This window comes from Stomoxys calcitrans, chromosome 2 (assembly GCF_963082655.1).
Source record: "Stomoxys calcitrans chromosome 2, idStoCalc2.1, whole genome shotgun sequence".
Lineage (NCBI taxonomy): Eukaryota > Metazoa > Arthropoda > Insecta > Diptera > Muscidae > Stomoxys > Stomoxys calcitrans.
The window spans coordinates 110,714,636-110,734,174 of NC_081553.1; the positions used below are offsets into that span (position 1 = coordinate 110,714,636).

The window sequence follows — 19,539 nt, forward strand, 5'->3', positions numbered from 1 at the left end:
CAACTGTGCCAAGTATGGTTTAAAACGGTCCATAATCTTATATAGCTGCCATATAAACCGATCTTAAATCTTAACTTCTTTACCCACTAGAGGGCCCAATTCCTATCCGATTTAGCTGAAATTTTACATGAGTTGTTTTCTTATGACTTCCAACAACTGTGCCGAATATGATTGAAATCGGTCTATAACCTTATATAGCTGCCATATAAACCGATCTGGGATTTTGACTTCTTGAGTCTCAAGAAGACCTAATTATTATCCAATTCGGCTGAAATTGTGTACAACGGCTTCTCCTATGACCTCCAACATGCGTGTCAAATATGGTCTGAATCGGTCTTTAGCCTGATACAGCTCCCCTATAAACTAATCCCCTATTTTACTTCTTGATCCCCTAAAAGTCCCAATTCTTATTCGATTTGACTGAAATTTTACACATAGACCTCTACTGTGGTCTCCAACATTCATTTATCCTTTGTTCATGTAAAAAGTGATACCGGAAAAGAACTCGACAAATGCGATCCATGGTGGAGGGTATATAAGATTCGGCCTGACCGAATTTAGCACGCTTTTACTTGTTTATAATTGAAGTACTTTGAGAGTACACCCGAAAAAATAAGTTAGTTATTAATAATGTGATCGGCGTTTTCTGGCAAATAGTTTGCCTAATTTTTGCAGTATTTGAATTTTATCAAAGACTAGCAGGCCCGGTGTACTTCGCTACACCCTTAAGTGTTTGAGAGGCCCCCCCCATTTATTCTTTGTTCATCTAAAAAGAGATACCGGGAAAGAACTCGACAAGTGCGATCCATGGTGGAGGGTATATAAGATTCGGCCTGGCCGAATTTAGCACTTGTTTATAATTGAAATACTTTGAACATACACCCGAAAAAATAAGTTAGTTATTATTAATGTGATCGGTGTTTTCTATAAACTAGTTAGCCTAATTTTTGCAGCATTTGAATTTTATCAAAGACTAGCAGGCCCATTGTGCTTCGCCACACCCTTAAGTGTTTGAGAAGCCCCCTTTTGGTCCAAATTTGGAAATATTGGGTTGCCCAAAAAGTAATTGCGGATTTTTCATATAGTCGGCGTTGACAAATTTTTTCACAGCTTATGACTCTGTAATTGCATTCTTTCTTCTGTCAGTTATCAGCTGTTATTTTTAGCTTGCTTTAGAAAAAAAGTGTAAAAAAAGTATATTTGATGAAAGTTCATTCTTAATTTTATTAAAAATGCATTTACTTTCTTTTAAAAAATCCGCAATTACTTTTTGGGCAACCCAATAATTTATATTCGGAACACCTTCCTACCATTTGGGGCATAATTTTGGGGTGGGGCGAGAAGTAACCAAAATTTTTAATATAATTTTCTAATTCTACTTTTATATACCTGGTCGGTTGATATGGCCAGTTTGGGGTTTGTTTCATATGATATGGGCTTTTAGGCTCTAGTAGCCGCAATTTAGGTCCTATCGTAAAAAAATCTTACAAGGTTCTATTCAATATATCAATAGGTATGCAAAGTTAAAATCTGACTATATTTCAACTTTCAACATAGGTTCCTTGCATTAAAAATAGTAAGCAGACTCGGTGGTATAGGGTATTATATGGTCGGCTTCTCCCGACTTTTGTCTTTCCTTTTTTTTTTTTTTTTTTTTGTTTTTTGCTATTTTTTAAAGTTTCGCTAACTTTTATTTCCTTGAATATTGTGTGACCAGCAACGAAATTCTTCGAGTGTAGCTCCATGCCATGTAGTCGTATAGGTTAGGGAATGTGTAACACATTGGCATTGTTATTGAAAATAATTAATCAAATCAATTGGTGGCCACTTCAAGCTATTTAACATATAAATCAGTCAATTAAATTCTCAGATTAACTGGGTGAAGAATGAGGTCGGTGGGCAAGAAATAAAAACTTTAACTATTTGTTCGCCATAAAAAAGTTTACCATTATGAATCGTTCGGAACATAACGATAATGTCCAATTGCCGTCATTGTAGATGCACAGTTTCGATTTGATTACTCTCAACTTGAACACATCCAAGCCAGAGATAACCTGCAACCAACAAAAAACGAAGCGAAAACAATAACAAAAAAACGCATTAATTCTTTTGTAATTTACAATTATTATTATTATTATTTATTATAGAACCATATATACTTAAATATCAATGCAATCAATGAATGGGCGATATATTCGTTTGCAATAACACAAAGTAAAGGAAAGTGATTCCCAACCAACATCAGATGGAATTATTTAAATAAATATTGGTATAAGTGCGCCATATCGTGAATGTTTTATGGCCGACAGTGATGATCGTAAATCAAGGGCAATATCAAAACAAATTTTTAGTCTCTTGGAATGCGCTAATCGATAAGCAAATCAAATCCCTCAATAGTAGATGTTAACATTTATGGTTGGAATCTATTGGGGAATTTTTGCAGTACGAATTTGGCCCTTTTGGCGGTTTCATATAATAAAAATTGATTGATCACAACTCACCAATGGGGATTTATCTTTGAATTCCCAGCAGGTTTTAGATTTTCAATAAAAATGAACACAAAGTCAAGGTCATTTAAGATAAACTATATTAAAACACTGTTTTGACTAAAATTTGATGATTCTTGTGACATGGCATATGGTTGAAAAATTGTATTAGAAAATTTTGAATTTAAGAAAATCTCTTAAAACAGCAATTTTATATAATGAACTCGACCTGCCCCACTACTTCTTCTATTACAATACACATAATAATATTTTTCTTTTCATATTAGTATTCAACTCCCCAATAGCTTTCACTGCAGTACTTTCTATTTTATAAAAGCGAACGTGTTGCGCTGTGTTTCTTTATTTCGTATAGACTCAAAAATGGTTGAACCGATTTCGATAACATTTTCACAGTATGAAGGGTTTTGCCTCATTTGTTAATATCTGGAGGGGGCGGAACCTCTCCCTTACCACAATTTTCTAAAATGCTTCATCTCGGAGACGGGGACACCGATTAGGGCAACATTTAGTTTGGGGTCATATAACCTGAGAGAGCGCCCCACCCACAAAACCCCCCCAAATTTACATGTAAAAGGACAAAATATCTCATATGAAAGGTATTTAAGATTTAAGTAGATTAGGAATGTGAAAATTTGACCCCAAGAGTCCGTGGCCTCACCTCACTCTCAAAAAAATTGCCCAAAAATACATATTCACCGATTTGGGCAATATGGGTATCAAATGAAATGTATTTAGAAGTTTAGAACGAATCTGATATAAAATCTGGCCCCAGGTGTCTGGGTGCCACGCCAACCCCCAAAAAAACCCTAACCAGACATATTTACCGAATGGTACTCTAAGTGTATCAAATGAGAGGTATTTGGAAGTAGAGTAGAACTTTAATATAAACAAGTAAAAGCGTGCTAAGTTTGACCGGGCCGAATCTTGGGAACCTACCATCATGGATTCTGCTGAAAATGTATACAAAATAAATTAAGTTATATGACATAATTGTATTCTTTGCCCTAGGAACAGAACAAGGATGATCGAGAGACCGGTTTACAGGTTAGACTGATCAGGTTATAGACTGATTTTGGCCGTACATGGCACATTTGTTGGAATAACATAACTACTACTACTACATGCAAAATTCCAGCCAAATCGGACAAAAATTGCGGACCATCGGTTTATTTGGGAGCTATATCAGGTTAAGGACCGATTTCGACTGTACTTGGCACAGTTGTTGAAAGTCATAACAAAACACTACATGCAAAGGATTAGCCAAAATTTGTGACAAAAATTTGGACAAAAATTGGGCTTAGGAAGTCGAATCGGGAGATCGGTTTATATGGGATCTATATCAGGCTATAGCCCGATTTGGACCGTACTTGACACAGTTGTTGGAAGTCGTAACAGAACACCAAGTGAAAAGTTAGTCAGCCTGTGGACTTACTCAAAAAGCAATTTTAAAGTTATTTTTTCTTTTTATACCCATCACCGTAGGATAGGGGGTATATTCATTTAGTCATTCCGTTTGCAACACATCGAAATATGTATTTCCGAGCCTACAAAGTATATATATTTCGGATCGTCGTAAAATTCTAATACGAGTTAACGATATCCATGTGTCTGTCCGTTTCTCTATCCGTCTTTCCGTCCGTCTGTTGTAATCACTCTAGAGCCTTCAAAAAATGAGATTTTGAGCTGAGATTTGGCACAGATAAGCCTTTTTTATGCACGCTACGCCCATAAAGACTTTATTTTTTATCCGATTTTGCTGAAATTTGAAACATTGAGTAGTTTAAGGCCTCCCGACAGCTGACCCAAATATGGTTCAGATTCGACTATATTTAGATAAAGCTACCATATAGACCGATCTAACGAAAAAGGGTCTTAATACCATAAAAGCTTTATTTATTACCCAATTTCGCTGAAATTTGCAATAATGGATTATTTTAAGCCTCCCGACAACTGACCTAAATATGGATTAGATCGGTCCATATTTAGATATAGCTGCCATATGGACCGATCTTCCGATAAAGGGTCTTAAGACCATAAAAGCTTAATTTATTGCCCAATTTCGCTGAAACAGTGGGCTATTTTAAGCCTCCCGACATCTGTCCTCTATATGGATCCAAATGGACTATATTTAGATATAGCTGCCATATAAACCGATCTGCCGATAAGGGGTCTGAAGCCAAAAAAAAGCTGAAATTTGACACAGTGAGTAGGTTAAAACATCCGACTTAAATATGGCTCAGATCGGACTATATTTAGATATAGGTGCCATATAAACCGATCTCCCGATAGAGGGTCTGAAAGCCATAAAAGCTTTATTTATTATCCGATTTCGATTAAATTTAAAACAGTGGGTTGTTTTAAGCCTCCCGACATCTGATCTATGGATCGGATATGGTTCAGATCGTTCTATATTTAGATATAGCTGTCATATAGACCGATCTCCCGATAGAGGGCCTGAAAGCCATAAAAGCTTAATTTATTATCCGATTTCGCTGAATTCGGATAAAAATTGTGGCTTCCAGGTGCTCAAGAAGTCAAATCGGGCGATCAGTTTATATGGGAACTATATCAGGTTAAATACCGATTTGAACCGTACTTGGCACAGTTGTTGGAAGTTATAGCAGAACACCACGTGCAAAATTTCAGACAAATCGGACACAAAATGCGGCTTCCAGGGGCTCAAGAAGTCAAATCTGGAGATCGGTTTATATGCGAGCTATATCTAAATCTGAACCGATATAACCCATTTGCAATCTGCTGAGCAGCACCCTCTAGGAGCTTAAAAAGTGTAATCGATAGATTGATTTATATGGGAGCTATATCAGGCATTAGACCGATTTAGGCCATACGAGTTAGAGTTGTACACTAGAGCTGACAAACTATCGATAATCGTAACATTCGATATTTTCGACAGTTTTGATAATAACTATCGATACTATCGTCAATTTCCCATCACCTATATTTCATACGAAAATGAGAAGTAAAAATCAGAAGATCGATTTATTTAGAAGCTATATCAATGCACAGACCAAATAAATCCAAGGTTAATAATGTCAGTTGGAAGTCATGAGGGAAAAAGTCTAGTCGGATGAAAATTGCTCCCTCTATAGGCGCAATAGTATCCATCGGAAAAATATCAATCGATATTCAGTCAAAAAATTAAATATCGATAGTGCCTTCGATATTTTGCCAGGTCTATTGTGCACGTAATTCGTGAGTGAGATCCAAAACTAAACACGTGATCGTACGTGAGCATGATTGAAATAAATGCTTCGTGCGTGAGCGTGAATCAAGGTCCACAGCGCCAATCAGTACTCACGAGAAAATCACGAACCACGAGATATCGCGACTCATATGAAAATTACGACTTGGCCCATTTGCAATCCGCAACAATTTACATCGATATTAAGTATCTGTGCAAATTTTCAAACGGCCAGCTTTACGTGTTCGACCTCTATCGTGATTTCGACAGACGGACGTACGGACATGGCTAGATCGATGCAGAACGACGAGACGATCAGGAATATTTAAGAGACTATGGGGTCTTAGACGAATATTTCGAGTTGTTATAAAATGGAGTGAATAGAATAATATACCCCCATCCTATGATGGTGGGTTTAACAATTTGGTTCAAGGGTTTTTTACAGGGCGTCTCCAACCCCAAAAACGGGCATGTATGTCCATTAATACTAAATGGGTATTAAATGAAGTATCTTAGGGAGAGACTACGCATCTGATATAAATATTTGTGACAAATCGTCTGGGGAGCGCCTCACTCCCAAAAACCCTCCAACGGGACATAAAGGCCCATCGGGGCAACATGGGACTTTGACAGTAGTGTACGAAACTGATATTAATATTATGGACCAATCATTTGGTTCATGTCCTAAGCTACAACAGGACATGTATATCGCGTCAAAATCAATCGATAAATTGATTTATATTGAAGCTATATCAGGCTTTAGACCGATTCAGGCCATACGAGTTAGAGATGTGCATGTGACGCGTGAGTCGCGTGACTCGTGAGTGAAATCCAAATCTAATCACATGATCGTGCGTGAGCATGATTGAATTAAAATGCTTCGTGCGTGAGCATGAATCACGATCCACAGCGCCAATCACGACTCACGAGAAAATCACGAACCACAAGATGTCACGACTCATAAGAAAATCACGACTTAGGGTTAGTATTCTATTCAAACAAATACAAATTTTGCCCATGAACATTCCACTAAGGAAAAGGGGCAAACTTCTCACATATCAATGAGTGCAGTCCGATTCAAGTTATAAGCTCAACGATAAGGGGCCTCCTTTTTATAGGCGAGTCCGAACGGCGTGCCGCAGTGCGACACCTCTTTCGAAAGAAGTTTGACGTGGCATAGTACCTCACAAATGTTGCCAGCATTAGGAGGGGAAGACCATTGCTGAAAATTTTTTCTGATGGTCCCGATTGGATTCGAACCCACGCGTTCAGCGTAATAGGCGGACATGCTAACCTCTGCGCTACGGTGATATTCTATTCTGCTTTCGGAAAAGTCGCTGAATTGTTTAATTGCTTAGCTAGCGAAATTTGACAGTCATTACATGTTTTTGTTTTCTTACCAAAACACGTTTTTATACCCACCACCATAGAATGAGGTTATACTAATCTAGTCATTCAGTTTGTAACACCTCGAAATATGGATCTGCGACCCCATAAAGTATATACTTTCTGATTCGATCTAGCCATGTCCGTCCGTCTGTCGAAATCACGACAGCGGTCGAAAGCGTAAAGCTAGCCGCTTGAAATTTTGCACAGATACTTAATATTGATGTAGGTCGTTGAGGATTGCAAATGGGCCATATCGGTTCAGTTAAAGATATAGCTCCCATATAAACCTATCTCCCGATTTAACTTCTTGGGCACCTTGAAGCCGCAATTTTTATCCGATTTAGTATATGGTGTTTCGTTAGGACTTGAAACAACTGTACCAAGTACGGTCCATATCGGTCTATAACATGATATACCTCCCATATAATCCGATCTCCCGTTTTGACTTCTTGGGCCCTTATAAGCCACAATTTTTGTCCGATTTGGTTAAAATTTTCCATGTAGTGTTCTGTTATGACTTCCAACAACTGTCCCAAGTACTGTCTATAACCTGATATAGCTCCCATGCAATCCTATCTTCCGATTTGACTTTTTGAGCCCTTATAGGCCGCAATTTTTTGTACGATTTGGTTAAAATTTTCCATGTGGGGTTCTGTTATGACTTCCAACAACAAGTAAAAGCGAGCAAAGTCCGGCCGGGCCGAATCTTTGGAACCCACCACCATGGATTCTGCTAAAAATTTATACAAACTAAATTTAATTTTTGGGTAGCCGCTTCTCCTCAAAACTGACATATGTAGCAACCGAATGGAAAGTATTTGGGAGGCACAGTGGACCAAGTTTTGAGTTTATACTGCAAAAGACGACGCAGCGAGGCGAGCCCCCCTCAAAATTCATTGGGGGAGAATCGATCTGTGCGATTCTTCCTTGCTTGAGTTCTTTTCAGACTTCAGTTGCGGTATGACTGTACATGTGAACTGTAGGGGTGTCCGGAGACGGTCCCAACGAAGAGAAGTAAATGAAGTAGGCTGGGCGGACGTAAACTGAGTTCAAAAGTCTTAGCCACGAATATGATTTTGCCATGGGATTGATTTCTGTATTTTGCATAACCATTATCTACACTGAAACACTTACCATTTGAAACTCCATATTGTTCCGATCAATCTTACAACAATCAGAGGAGCCAAAGCCTCTGGTAGGAAACGAACCGCATTGGTAATGTCAGCTCGGTAATCGCAAATCAGAAATCAAGGCGCTTGTCTGAGGAAATTTTTCTTCTTTTCACAAAAAAAAAAAAATTTTTTGAAAATTAAATTTTTTATTTTAATTTAAGTTTTAACCAAGATATTCCATGTAGTATATGTAAGAAGTATGTTGAATACTTCTCCACTGCTGACTTAACCCCTATATAAGATGTATGTATGTAGCTATTTGATATTTATTTTGTTCTCCTCCCACAGTGGTGCCACACATTCACGCTTGGTCATCTGTGATGAGAACGGTGAATGTTGTGCGACTACAACTGGACTCGGAACCAATCATTGGAATGTGGGCATAGCTGAATGTGCTCGCCGCATAGCCGATATGGTGGAACGTGCCAAAACCGATGCAGGCATACAACAGGAGACACGTTTGACAAGTTTGGGCTTAAGCTTGAGCGGCTGCGAACAGGTATTTGAAGATGATGCATCTGCGAATTATGAATGACCGAAATGTTTTTTGATTTTATCAAATCAAGGTCAAGTAATTTGCATATACTACCTACATTGTGTTTTGTGGTTGTTTGTGTTTCTTTCTTTTCGACATGACATCTTTATCGGTTCTTTAGGAGGCAACAAATCGTGAGCTGGAAATGGAGTTGCGTACAGCTTTTCCTGATGTAGCCGATAATTACACAGTCACCAGTGATACAATGGGAAGTATTTTCACAGCCTCACCCATTGGAGGCATGGTGGTCATATCTGGAACAGGATCCAATGCGCTGCTAAGAAATCCCGATGGTTCTTCGCACAATTGTGGCGGTTGGGGTCACTTTATGGGTGATGAAGGAAGTGGTGAGTATAATTTTGAAGATGGAAATATTAAAAAAAAACTAGAGGCTCAAGAAGTCAATATCCCAGATAGGTTTATATGACAGCTATATTAGGTTATGTACCGCCATACTTAATACAGTTGTTGGAAGTCATAACAAAACACCTTATGCAAAATTTCAGCCAAATCGGATGAGAACTGCGCCCTCTAGCGGCTCAAGAACTCAAAATCCAAGATCGGTTTATATGGCAGCTATACCAGGTTATAAACCGATTTGAACCATACTTAGCACAGTTGTTGGAAGTGATACAAAACACCACATGCAAAATTACAGCCAAGTCGGATAAAAATTGCGCCCTATAACAGCTGAAGAAGTCAAGACCCGAGATGGGTTTATATGGTAGCTATATCAGGTTATGAACCGATTTCAACCATACTTGGCACAGTTCTTGGAAGTGATATCAAAACACCATGGCTCAAGTCAAGTCAAGACCCAAGATGGGTTTACATGGGAGCTATATCAAAACATGGGCCGATTTGGCCCATTTACAATCCTAACCGACCTACACTAATAAAAAGTATTTGTGCAAAATTTCAAGCGGCTAGATTTACTCCTTGGAAAGTTAACGTGCTTTCGACAGACAGACGGACGGACGGACATGTCTAGATCGGCTTAAAATGTCATGACGATCAAGAATATATATACTTTATGGGGTCTTAGACGAATATTTCGAGGTGTTACAAACAGAATGACGAAACTAGTATACCCCCATCCCATGATGGAGGGTATAGAAAAAATAATGTTACCAAAATAGTTTTGGATATGTGTAAAAAAACAAGTTTCTATGACACATTTTTTAATTATGTATTAAAATTATATTCTCTAAAGCTCTGTTTCGACAATATGTTCCACATCCCAAAAACCCCCATGCGAACATGTCGGCCGTCACGGCAATGTGATATTAAAATGATGGGTATAAAGGAAGTGGAGTACGAATTTGATATCCAAATTTGGTATTAATAGCCTGTTTGTCGATGTCGAGAAGAACCCCAGATGAATGAAACACCGTCCCTTTAGATCCAGGTTCGTCTACCTAGATGATGAGAAGAACCCCAGATGAATGAAACACCGTCCCTTTAGATCCAGGTTCGTCTACCTAGATGATTTTTGATATTTAATTTCGATGGGTTGAAGCTTTTTGGAATTTGAAGAATCTTTTTACATATCGAAACACATTTTTTTTGTTCGAATTGACGTTTAAGTAAACTTTTGAGTTACACAAAGGTTCGACTTTGACATCGACAAACAGGTCGTAACTGACGATGGGGACGCGCCACTCCTCAAATAACAAACCATGAGAATATGTCGGCAACCATGGGATATGGAACTCAAACAATTTATTTGAGAATGGAGTACGTATCTAAAATTCAAATTGTGTTCGAGTCTGTAAAAGCCGGTCATATCTTGAGGCTAAAAGTCTGTTGGGCCCGAAGTGTGGGCCTCACCTAAATCTTCCCGTCCGGGCATTTAAACTGATTAGGACATTAAACGTCCTCACCAGACGGAAATTTGGGTTGATTACGACAATATGGAACTCAGATTAAAGGAATTCTCGTCAAAATTTAGTTTAGTTGTTCGGGGGATATCGACCTTCCTCAAAACCCAAAATTAAACTCAAATGAAAAGTATTTGGAAATAATCTTTTACATATACTCGAAAACGGCTGAACCGATTTTCATGAAAATTTCGCAGATGATAGAGTTTGGCCTCCGGGTGAAAATAGGTTACTTCATTTTGTGAAATCCTTGTAGGGGCGGACTTTCCCCGTAACCCCAATTTTCAAAAATGACAGATCTTGTAGATCGGTTCATCGATTTAAGCAAAATTTTGTATGCCCCTTTATAGTGACCCAAAGACACAAAAGTAGTATAAAACTTTGGGATAAAATAACCGGATGAAACGCCCTACCCCAAACGGCGTTTCACCCATAATTACCGAATGGAACAATATGGTTATCAAATGAAAGGTTTTTATGAATAGCGTACGAACTTGATATTTTAATTTGACTCTGTGTGTCGAGGGGTCCGCCCCTCCAAAAAACCGCCCAAAAATTACATATTTTCAGATTGGGGCAATATGGGTATCAAATGGAAGGAAATTGGAAAAATTAAGGGTCAAATCCAAGGGGGTCGCCCCACTCCAAAATCTAGTAGTATATGAATCTGACATCTAAATTCCAAATTGGAACCTTTGTTATAATAGTATGCTGTGTCCTAATCCTTAATTTGGGTGATGGGTTCTGATAAACAACTAGATATAGTATCTTGTCACTTGGTTGTCTTTCCAGAGTGGCTTAGGTGGCCCTGAGTGATCTGGTAGTAAGTCGAGTAGAGTTGACAGAGCAGATGAACAAGTGATTAGCGCGGTCCCGCGGACCCCCTACGTTCTACCCAGTAGGAATTGACCTGGCTGCGTCTACTAGAACAAGAAATACACGTCAGCTGCAATGGGAAGTGGATGTCCTTAAAGAACGGCATTCACTCCCCAACTTTTTACTGCGTCTCCTACCACATCCACGCGAATGCTCTTTCGACCGAACCGCTTGAATTACAGGCTCGGTTTTTGAGTGTTTATGCACTCTCTTTATATCATGGGGATCCAATCTGACGACTCTGGGCGTTGGGTGTCTATCCCAAAGATGGTGATTTGGGTGGCTGCTGCGCTAACAGCCCAGTATATCTTAGACAACTTTTAATGTGTCTTTGCACGGGTATGATCTTTGTCTCCTGATGGAGGTGGACCACATGACAACTTAGGAGACAGAATAGAGGTTGAACAGTGCTGGATATATCCCCCATCCGGGTGATATTTCCCCTACATATGTACATATCCACCAGAACTGCAAATGAAAATCTGCCCATGACCATTCAATTTAGGAACAGGGGCAAACTTCTAACATATCATTGAGTGCAGTCAGATTCAAGTTTTAGCTCAATAATAACGGGCTTCAATTTTCAAGCCGAGTCCTAAACGGCGGGACTTGTGCGACAACTCTTTTGGGAGAAGTTCTTACATGGCATAGCGTCTTTTTTCCTCCACGTTGGCATCAATCCTTGTTCTGTAGAATTTGAGACGGCTGCAAATGCCGGATCGTAATTGAGCCAGAACTACTCTGATGTACCGGGGAAGGTAAATTTTTTCAGTTGCAATGGGAGGCGGTTGTTCTCCAAGGACCACATTCACCCCCCGGTAGCTATTGACCGCATCTGCTACCGTCTCTGCATAAATGGTGACTAGACCCGCTTAATATGCTACTTGATCTAGAGGTTCACTCTTTTAGCATGGAACCTCTCGTTCTTGATCATGTAGGTCCACCCTAAGGGATAAAACAGAATGAGCGCCTTGAGTTTTGTTTTTGAACGTTGCGTTGAAAATGCAACTCTGCAGAAAAGCAACGCGCAAAAGTTAAACAATTTTTAACTTTGACGCCTAAAAACACTACTTCACGTATGGCAACACAGAATGACGCTGGATTTCAGTCGTCAAAGTTGAAAATCCTTAACATTTGGTTGTTGTTAGCATAGTTGCATTTTTCAACGCAACGTTCAAAAACAAAGCTTCTGGGCGGTGGATACCTATCCACAAGGCGATGATTTGGGTGGTCCCTGCGATAACAGCCCAAAAGGTATTGCTTCGACAGCATGTAGTTATGTCTTCCCATGGGTAGGATCTTTGTTTTGATGGAGATGGTCCACGTGAGAACTGAGGATACAGCCCATCGCAGTTCGAAGAGCGGCATTCTGACAGATCTGAATATTATTCCACTGCGTGTCACAACGCTGACGACACAACGCTGACCCTGCATAACTTACCCCAGACAGGCAAATTGCTTTGGTTTCTTTGTAAGCACCCCAAGTGCTGCCGGCAAGTGACTTGAGGACCTTGTTTCTGCTTTTGACCTTATCGCAAATAGCTGCGGTATATGGGGAGAATCTGTTAGAGCTGTCAAATGTGACAAGTATTTTGGAACACTTGATGGTCGGAATCGTTACTCCCTCGACTTTCACATTCTGCTAATTATTCACCTCACCCGTGTTTGTAGTGAACAATGTGGCCGAAGAACTCAAAATTTCTTGCGGCGAAATAAGCGGCAAGTTCGTTGAGGTAGACGTTCATCCTATCGCAGATGCAAATAATGGGTGTGGGGCCTGATGCCATGATCGACAGTCATCGGCATATGATATGATCTCAATGACGTCTTGAGGGAATAGAATGGAGGTTAGGTAGAGGTTAGACAGTGCCGGAGATATTACCTCGCCTTGGGGACCTCCCTGTTTCATTTCACGGGGTTTCGACTTCTTATCTTTTAATTGCACAAAAAACGACTGGCGATCACACAGATAATTCGCGACCCAGCGTTTCAAGCCTGACTGGAGGGACATATTGGCAATGTTATTAAATAGTTTGGGATGACTGAAGGTTAGGTAGAGATTAAACAGTGCCGGAGATATCACCTCGCCTCGCTGTTTCTCCACGGGGTTTATTTCTTATCTCTTAATTACACAACCGACCGGCGACCCTGTGTTTCAAGCCTGGCTGGAGGGACATATGGGCAATATTCTCAAATAGTTTGGCATGACTGACCGCGTCGAATGCTTTCGATAGGTCCAGTGTCACGAGGTCCGTCTTATGGCATGGCCTGAAGCCAAGGCAAATGTGTGCGGTGATGGCATGCAAAGGCTTCGTCGTGCTATGTAATCTACGAAATCCATGCCGATGTTCAAGACATAAACATTTTCCAAAAAAAAAACCTTGGGAGAAGTTGTGTCTTAGACGTCTTACTTATTGTTGACAGAAGTGTAATCGGTCTGTACTATTTTCCCCGCTACAATCAGGGCTGCGGTGTCTCACCTCGACTCCGAGCTTCGTAAAAGAGCATGCTCAGATCCGTACGGAACTCCGACTCCAGAAAAATTGTCCAACTTGGATTCCGGATTCAAAAACTCATCTGCGCAACACTGGCTTTAATGTTTTCCTGGCTTCTACCGAAGATCTTCTAGCGAGATCACTGTGCTCATTTTCCAAACATCAGGAAATATTTGGTTGAAGACCTCGGTTGCCTACTCAACTCTCGCTTCATCCAGGGGTATTTGGAAATAGCCAACGAATCTGACATTCTAAATCAATGTCTAAATCTGCCCATCAGTCAAAGCTTTTGATAATGAGCAGGATTAGTGTTCTATGTATCTAAAATCCCCCAACATTGATTATGTAGAATCTAAATTCTTCACTGTATTACTTTAAAGTTTTAATAAAGTTTCCTTTTTCTATCTTTTACAGCCTGGTACATATCACATCGTGCTATGAAAATCGTCTTCGATGATATGGACAACTTTGAAAAATCTCCCTATCCTGTTCAACATATTTGGAAGCTGATTGAGGAACATTTTAACATACAAAGCCGTCATGACTTACTTTCACATTGTTATGCGAAATTCGATAAACCCTTTTTTGCCAGCCTATGTAAGAAGCTATCACATGCCGCCGAACAAGGGGACGAATTGGCTAAATTTGTATTCTATGAGGCCGGTTGCCATTTAGCACGTAGCATTCAGGCCTTATTACCAAAGGTTCACGACGAATTGGTCAAGACGGGAGACTTAAGCATAGCTTGCGTGGGTTCGGTATGGCTAAGTTGGCCACTGCTTAAAGATGGCTTTATTGGAACTATGAGAAAATATAAAATACCCTTTGGTCTGAAGCTTTTACGCATTACAAAGAGTATGGCTTATGGGGCGTGTTACCTTGGTGCGGATGGTATTGGTTTCCCCTTGCCGCGCAACTATTCGGATAATTTTGATGTTATGTATCAGTACAAGGAGTTGCATACGAATGGCTCCTTAAATGGTACTGCCTCCACAAATGGTTGTTCCAGTGCAAAATAACATTGGTTAAGGAACGAGTTTATTACCCTGGCCCCAAGACATTCCATACAAACACAAATACCAATACCAATACATACATGCCTTTATTGAGACTTTCTGTCAAGACAATCCATTTTCTTCCCCCACACCTATATACATCCAATCTACAAATATGTATTAATGAAGACATATAGATATATAGAACATGCATATGTTAACCTTTTTTTTAACAAAAATATATACATTTATATAACATTAATATTTGTTTTTATTTTTGGTGATTTTCATTTTTATAGGCGAACGGATGCTTTGCATTTAGTCATCGACATGCGTAAGGGAATTTTTAAGATTAGTTATCGATCGATCGATCACGAATCGATAATTCCGAGGTCGTAGGTAAAAAATTCATTCTTACACTTGTTGTTGTAGCCACATGTCTATATGTGAATGTGGCGAACCTGGCCCAGCTGCTATGGTGAGCAAGCCCGTACCGGTCCATTGGACCGATCGCCGCGAGAACATTATGGTCATTGGTTATTGAAAGGCGCCAATAACTCGACGTGCCATATCGAGCATCGTAGGCACTCAGCATTTATGCAAAAGCCGGTGCCACCCCGCCTCCCACTGAGACTCTCCGCTCGATACCGCTGATTGTCCGCAACTGCAGTTGCTGCTACTCCGTATGGAGCATTCCACTATCCGCAACCATGTAACTCGCAGCTAAGCGTCTCTTCAAGCGGCTAGCTTTACGCGTTCGACCGTGATTTCGCCAGACGGACGGAAGGAAATAGCTAGATCGACTCTGGATATTGAGACGATTAAGAATGTGTATATTGGGTTGCCCAAAAAGTAATTGCGGAATTTTTTAAAAGAAAGTAAATGCATTTTTAATAAAACTTAGAATGGACTTTAATCAAATATACTTTTTTTACACTTTTTTTCTAAAGCAAGCTAAAAGTAGCAGCTGATAACTGACAGAAGAAAGAAAAAAATTGTCAACGCCGACTATATGAAAAATCCGCATTTACTTTTTGGGCGACCCAATACTTTATGGGGTCGTAGATCAATATTTCGAGGTGTTACAAACGGAATGACTTTATTAGTATACCCCCTTCCTATGGTGGTGGGTAAAAAAAGTTGGGAATAAGGCGGACCGGGAACACCGGCAAAAAAATCTCGCCGATGGGAGTATAGTTCAGTCAGCCAATACAGGCATCTACAAAACTCCAGAATGACTAAGTGTCCGGAGGGAATAAAGGTACGGAAAAAGGTGTTCACCCATTATCCTGTGTCTTCTCCTCGCAATAGTAGGGCAGTGGCACAAAAGGTGCTTGATCGTCTTCAACTCCTCCTCACACACTCTACAAAAGTCTGTCTCTCTCTGCGTCCAGCGCGACACCTTGCAGAGACCAGTCAAGACTCCTATCAGTAGTCTGAAATTATGCTTGCCAGCGCCAGGAAAAGCGGTCTCCTGCGATGCGGCACTAAATAAATCCTTCAAAATGCATTTCGCCCACAGAGGGCGCAATTATCATCCGATTAGTTTAGGATTTTGTACAATGATTTCTCTCATAACTTCCAACTGACTTTATTAATCTTGGTCTTATTTGGTCTGTGCATTGATTTTGCTTCTATATAAATCGAACTCCTGATTTTTAATTCTCATTTTCGTTTGAAATATAGGAAATGGGAAAATAACGATAGTATCGATATTTATTATTAAAACTATCGAAAATATCGAATGTTGCGGTTACCGATAGTTTGCCAGCTCTAACCCTTGGACGTAATTCTCGCATCCGCAATCGACTTATTACGATCGAGTTTCGCATTTTTTGTATTGGGTTGCCCAAAAAGTAATTGCGGATTTTTCATATAGTCGGCGTTGACAAATTTTTTCACAGATTGTGATTCTGTAATTGCATTCTTTCTTCCGTCAGTTATCAGCTGATACTTTTAGCTTGCTTTAGAAAAAAAAGTGTAAAAAAAGTATATTTGATTAAAGTTCATTCTAAGTTTTATTAAAAATGCATTTACTTTCTTTTAAAAAATCCGCAATTACTTTTTGGGCAACCCAATATTATGGCATCCGTTAACTATTAATTCTATCCGAAACTTCAAATTGAAATGTGCGAGTTTTGCCCGCGGCAATTAACCATCGTAAATTACCAATTTTTGCCTGTTTTCAAGTGGTCAAGCAAAAAATAGCACATCAAAGTATTTATTTTATAAAATAAATCAGTGTCTGCTCTCTTTTATTTTGATCTTTAAATTTTTTCGTGACTTTTCGAAAAAAATATATTTTCACATATTTGGCCCTTTTATTGGGACAAAAACTAATTTTGTGCCAAATTTGGCAAAGCAAATTTTCAAATTATCTACAAACATGATCAAACAAAATATTTTGTCATTTAACCACGAAATTTAATGCAGCATGATATTTTTTCTTTACCCAAATGTACATTCAGGTAAGTGCATCCTAAGGTTCATGCGAACAGCTGAGTACAATTTTTTATTTTTGTTTTGATTTTGTAGTAAATCTATATGTCAAAGGCTTGATAAGACAGCTGTGATTTTTTTCTCAAATCAAATGTTCTATTTGATTCGATATTCAACACATAAGCAAAAAGATAGTCTTATAACGATGAAAATACAAATATAAAATACATTTGAATAAGATGAATTGTAAAACGAAGAATATTTCTAAAACCACTTTGACATTTCAATTAACAGCATTTGCCACTCAAGGTACTTTCGTTGGGGGTAGATTTTTGTTGTTGTGCCAGGATGCACTTATGAGGTGAGATCATGCGAAAGCTGAGTACAATTTTTTACTTTGGTTTTGATTTTGTAGTAAATCTTAATGTCAAAGGCTTGATGTGACACAGCTGTGATCTTTTTCTCAAATCTTAAAGAGATGTTCTATTTGATCCGATATTCCACACATAAGCACAAATCCGCCATCTTGCCATTAAGCTGATCGACGTTTTACCAACCAGCCAAAGAAATTTGTGTCCGTACAGGAGCAGAGAATATGCGAGAAAGAAGATGACAGCAAAGAGAATGTAAACAAAACTCTGACATCTTAATACAGTCAAACCAGCCCGGCTGTTAACAGCTGTTCGCGTAAGACCACCTTTATAAATCCGCCTTGGTATATTTCTAAAACCACTTTGACATTTCAATTAAAAGCATTTGCCACTCAAAGTAGTTTCGTTGGGGGCAAATATTTGGCTCAGGAATGGAAAATACAACATTTTAAATTATACTAAAAAGGTACTTTTTGGACCGAAAGAGTCCTTTTTGTATTGCAAAAAAATCAAAAATTATTTGAGTGCAGATTACTTATTACACCATACAACTGCCCGTTATATCTAAACCTAACCGAAGACAAAAGGTCCTCATCTTTTGCGATATATTTGAAATATACATCAGTTATGGGTGAACCGATTTATTTCGGGCGGACATAATTGAATCGAATGACTAACAAGCGAATATCCCTAGCGTGATGTGTATCGTAAATCAAGAACTACTTGTCAGTAAAAAAATGCAAATGTGCCCATGAACATTCCATTAAGAAGCTGGGGCAAACTTTTCACAAATCAATGAGTGCTGTCCGATTCAATATTAAGCGCAATGATAAGGGACCTAATTTTTATAGCCGAGTCCGAACGGCTTGCCGCAGAGCAACTATTCTTTGGGGAGAAGTTTTTACTTGGCAAAGTATCTCACAAATGTCATTAGCATTAGGAGAGGATAACCACCGCTGAAAATTTTTCTGATGTTCCTCCCAGGATTCGAACCCAGGCGTTCAGCGTCATATGCGGACATGCTAACCTTTGCGCTACAGTGGCCTCCGTAAAAAAATAAATGCCTGAAAACATCCGAATGCTTAAGAAATATTCTAAGTGCATCAAAGCGTACTAAATGGGTAGCGGGGGTACCACGGTACCCTTTCGTGGAAAAAAGCACTGAAAACAAAACTATAGTACTGACTTTTCTATCCATGCTTTGGCTGTTGTTCTACTTATGCCTGTCCGAAAAAACTAACATTGAAAAAGCGCCGTTAGCTGTGCCAGAGGCGTAATACCCCATCTTTTTTGGTCCTCTTTCACATAAAACAATTTATTGCGTAAAAACAATAACATATCGTTAAAAAGCACAATGGCATATTGTTTAAAACGTGTTTTTATATATGTATTTTTTTAATAGCAATAACTTTTTTACACTATATCCATTTGCTTTGTTTACCTTTGAGATGGTAAAATATGCTCCTCAGACCGATTTTTTTCCGAAATCGACAACTTTTCCACAAATTACGATCGTTAGCCATGATCCAATTTGTACTTACACAACGGAATTCATCTTCGAACAAAAACTCGCTCTATAACGAATGCGAGAGTTAGGCCCCTGGTATTGTGGCTGCCAATCCCTCTACTAGGCCCTAAAAAGGTACCTGTTTTCGAAACAAAAAAACACAATTTCGTA

General features: G+C 39.1%; 1 protein-coding gene across 1 annotated transcript in view; it reads left to right on the forward strand.

Moving 5' to 3' along the window:
• The window catches only part of LOC106094837 (N-acetyl-D-glucosamine kinase), a 29,569-nt gene extending 14,256 nt beyond the window's left edge, over positions 1 to 15,313 (forward strand). The window contains exons 3-5 of the mRNA XM_059363610.1: positions 8,559 to 8,769; positions 8,927 to 9,152; positions 14,471 to 15,313. Coding sequence (XP_059219593.1) covers positions 8,559 to 8,769; positions 8,927 to 9,152; positions 14,471 to 15,075 — 1,042 coding nt within the window. The 3' untranslated portion in view covers positions 15,076 to 15,313. The remainder of the gene's footprint in view (positions 1 to 8,558; positions 8,770 to 8,926; positions 9,153 to 14,470) is intronic.
• The last annotated feature ends 4,226 nt before the right edge of the window (positions 15,314 to 19,539 follow it).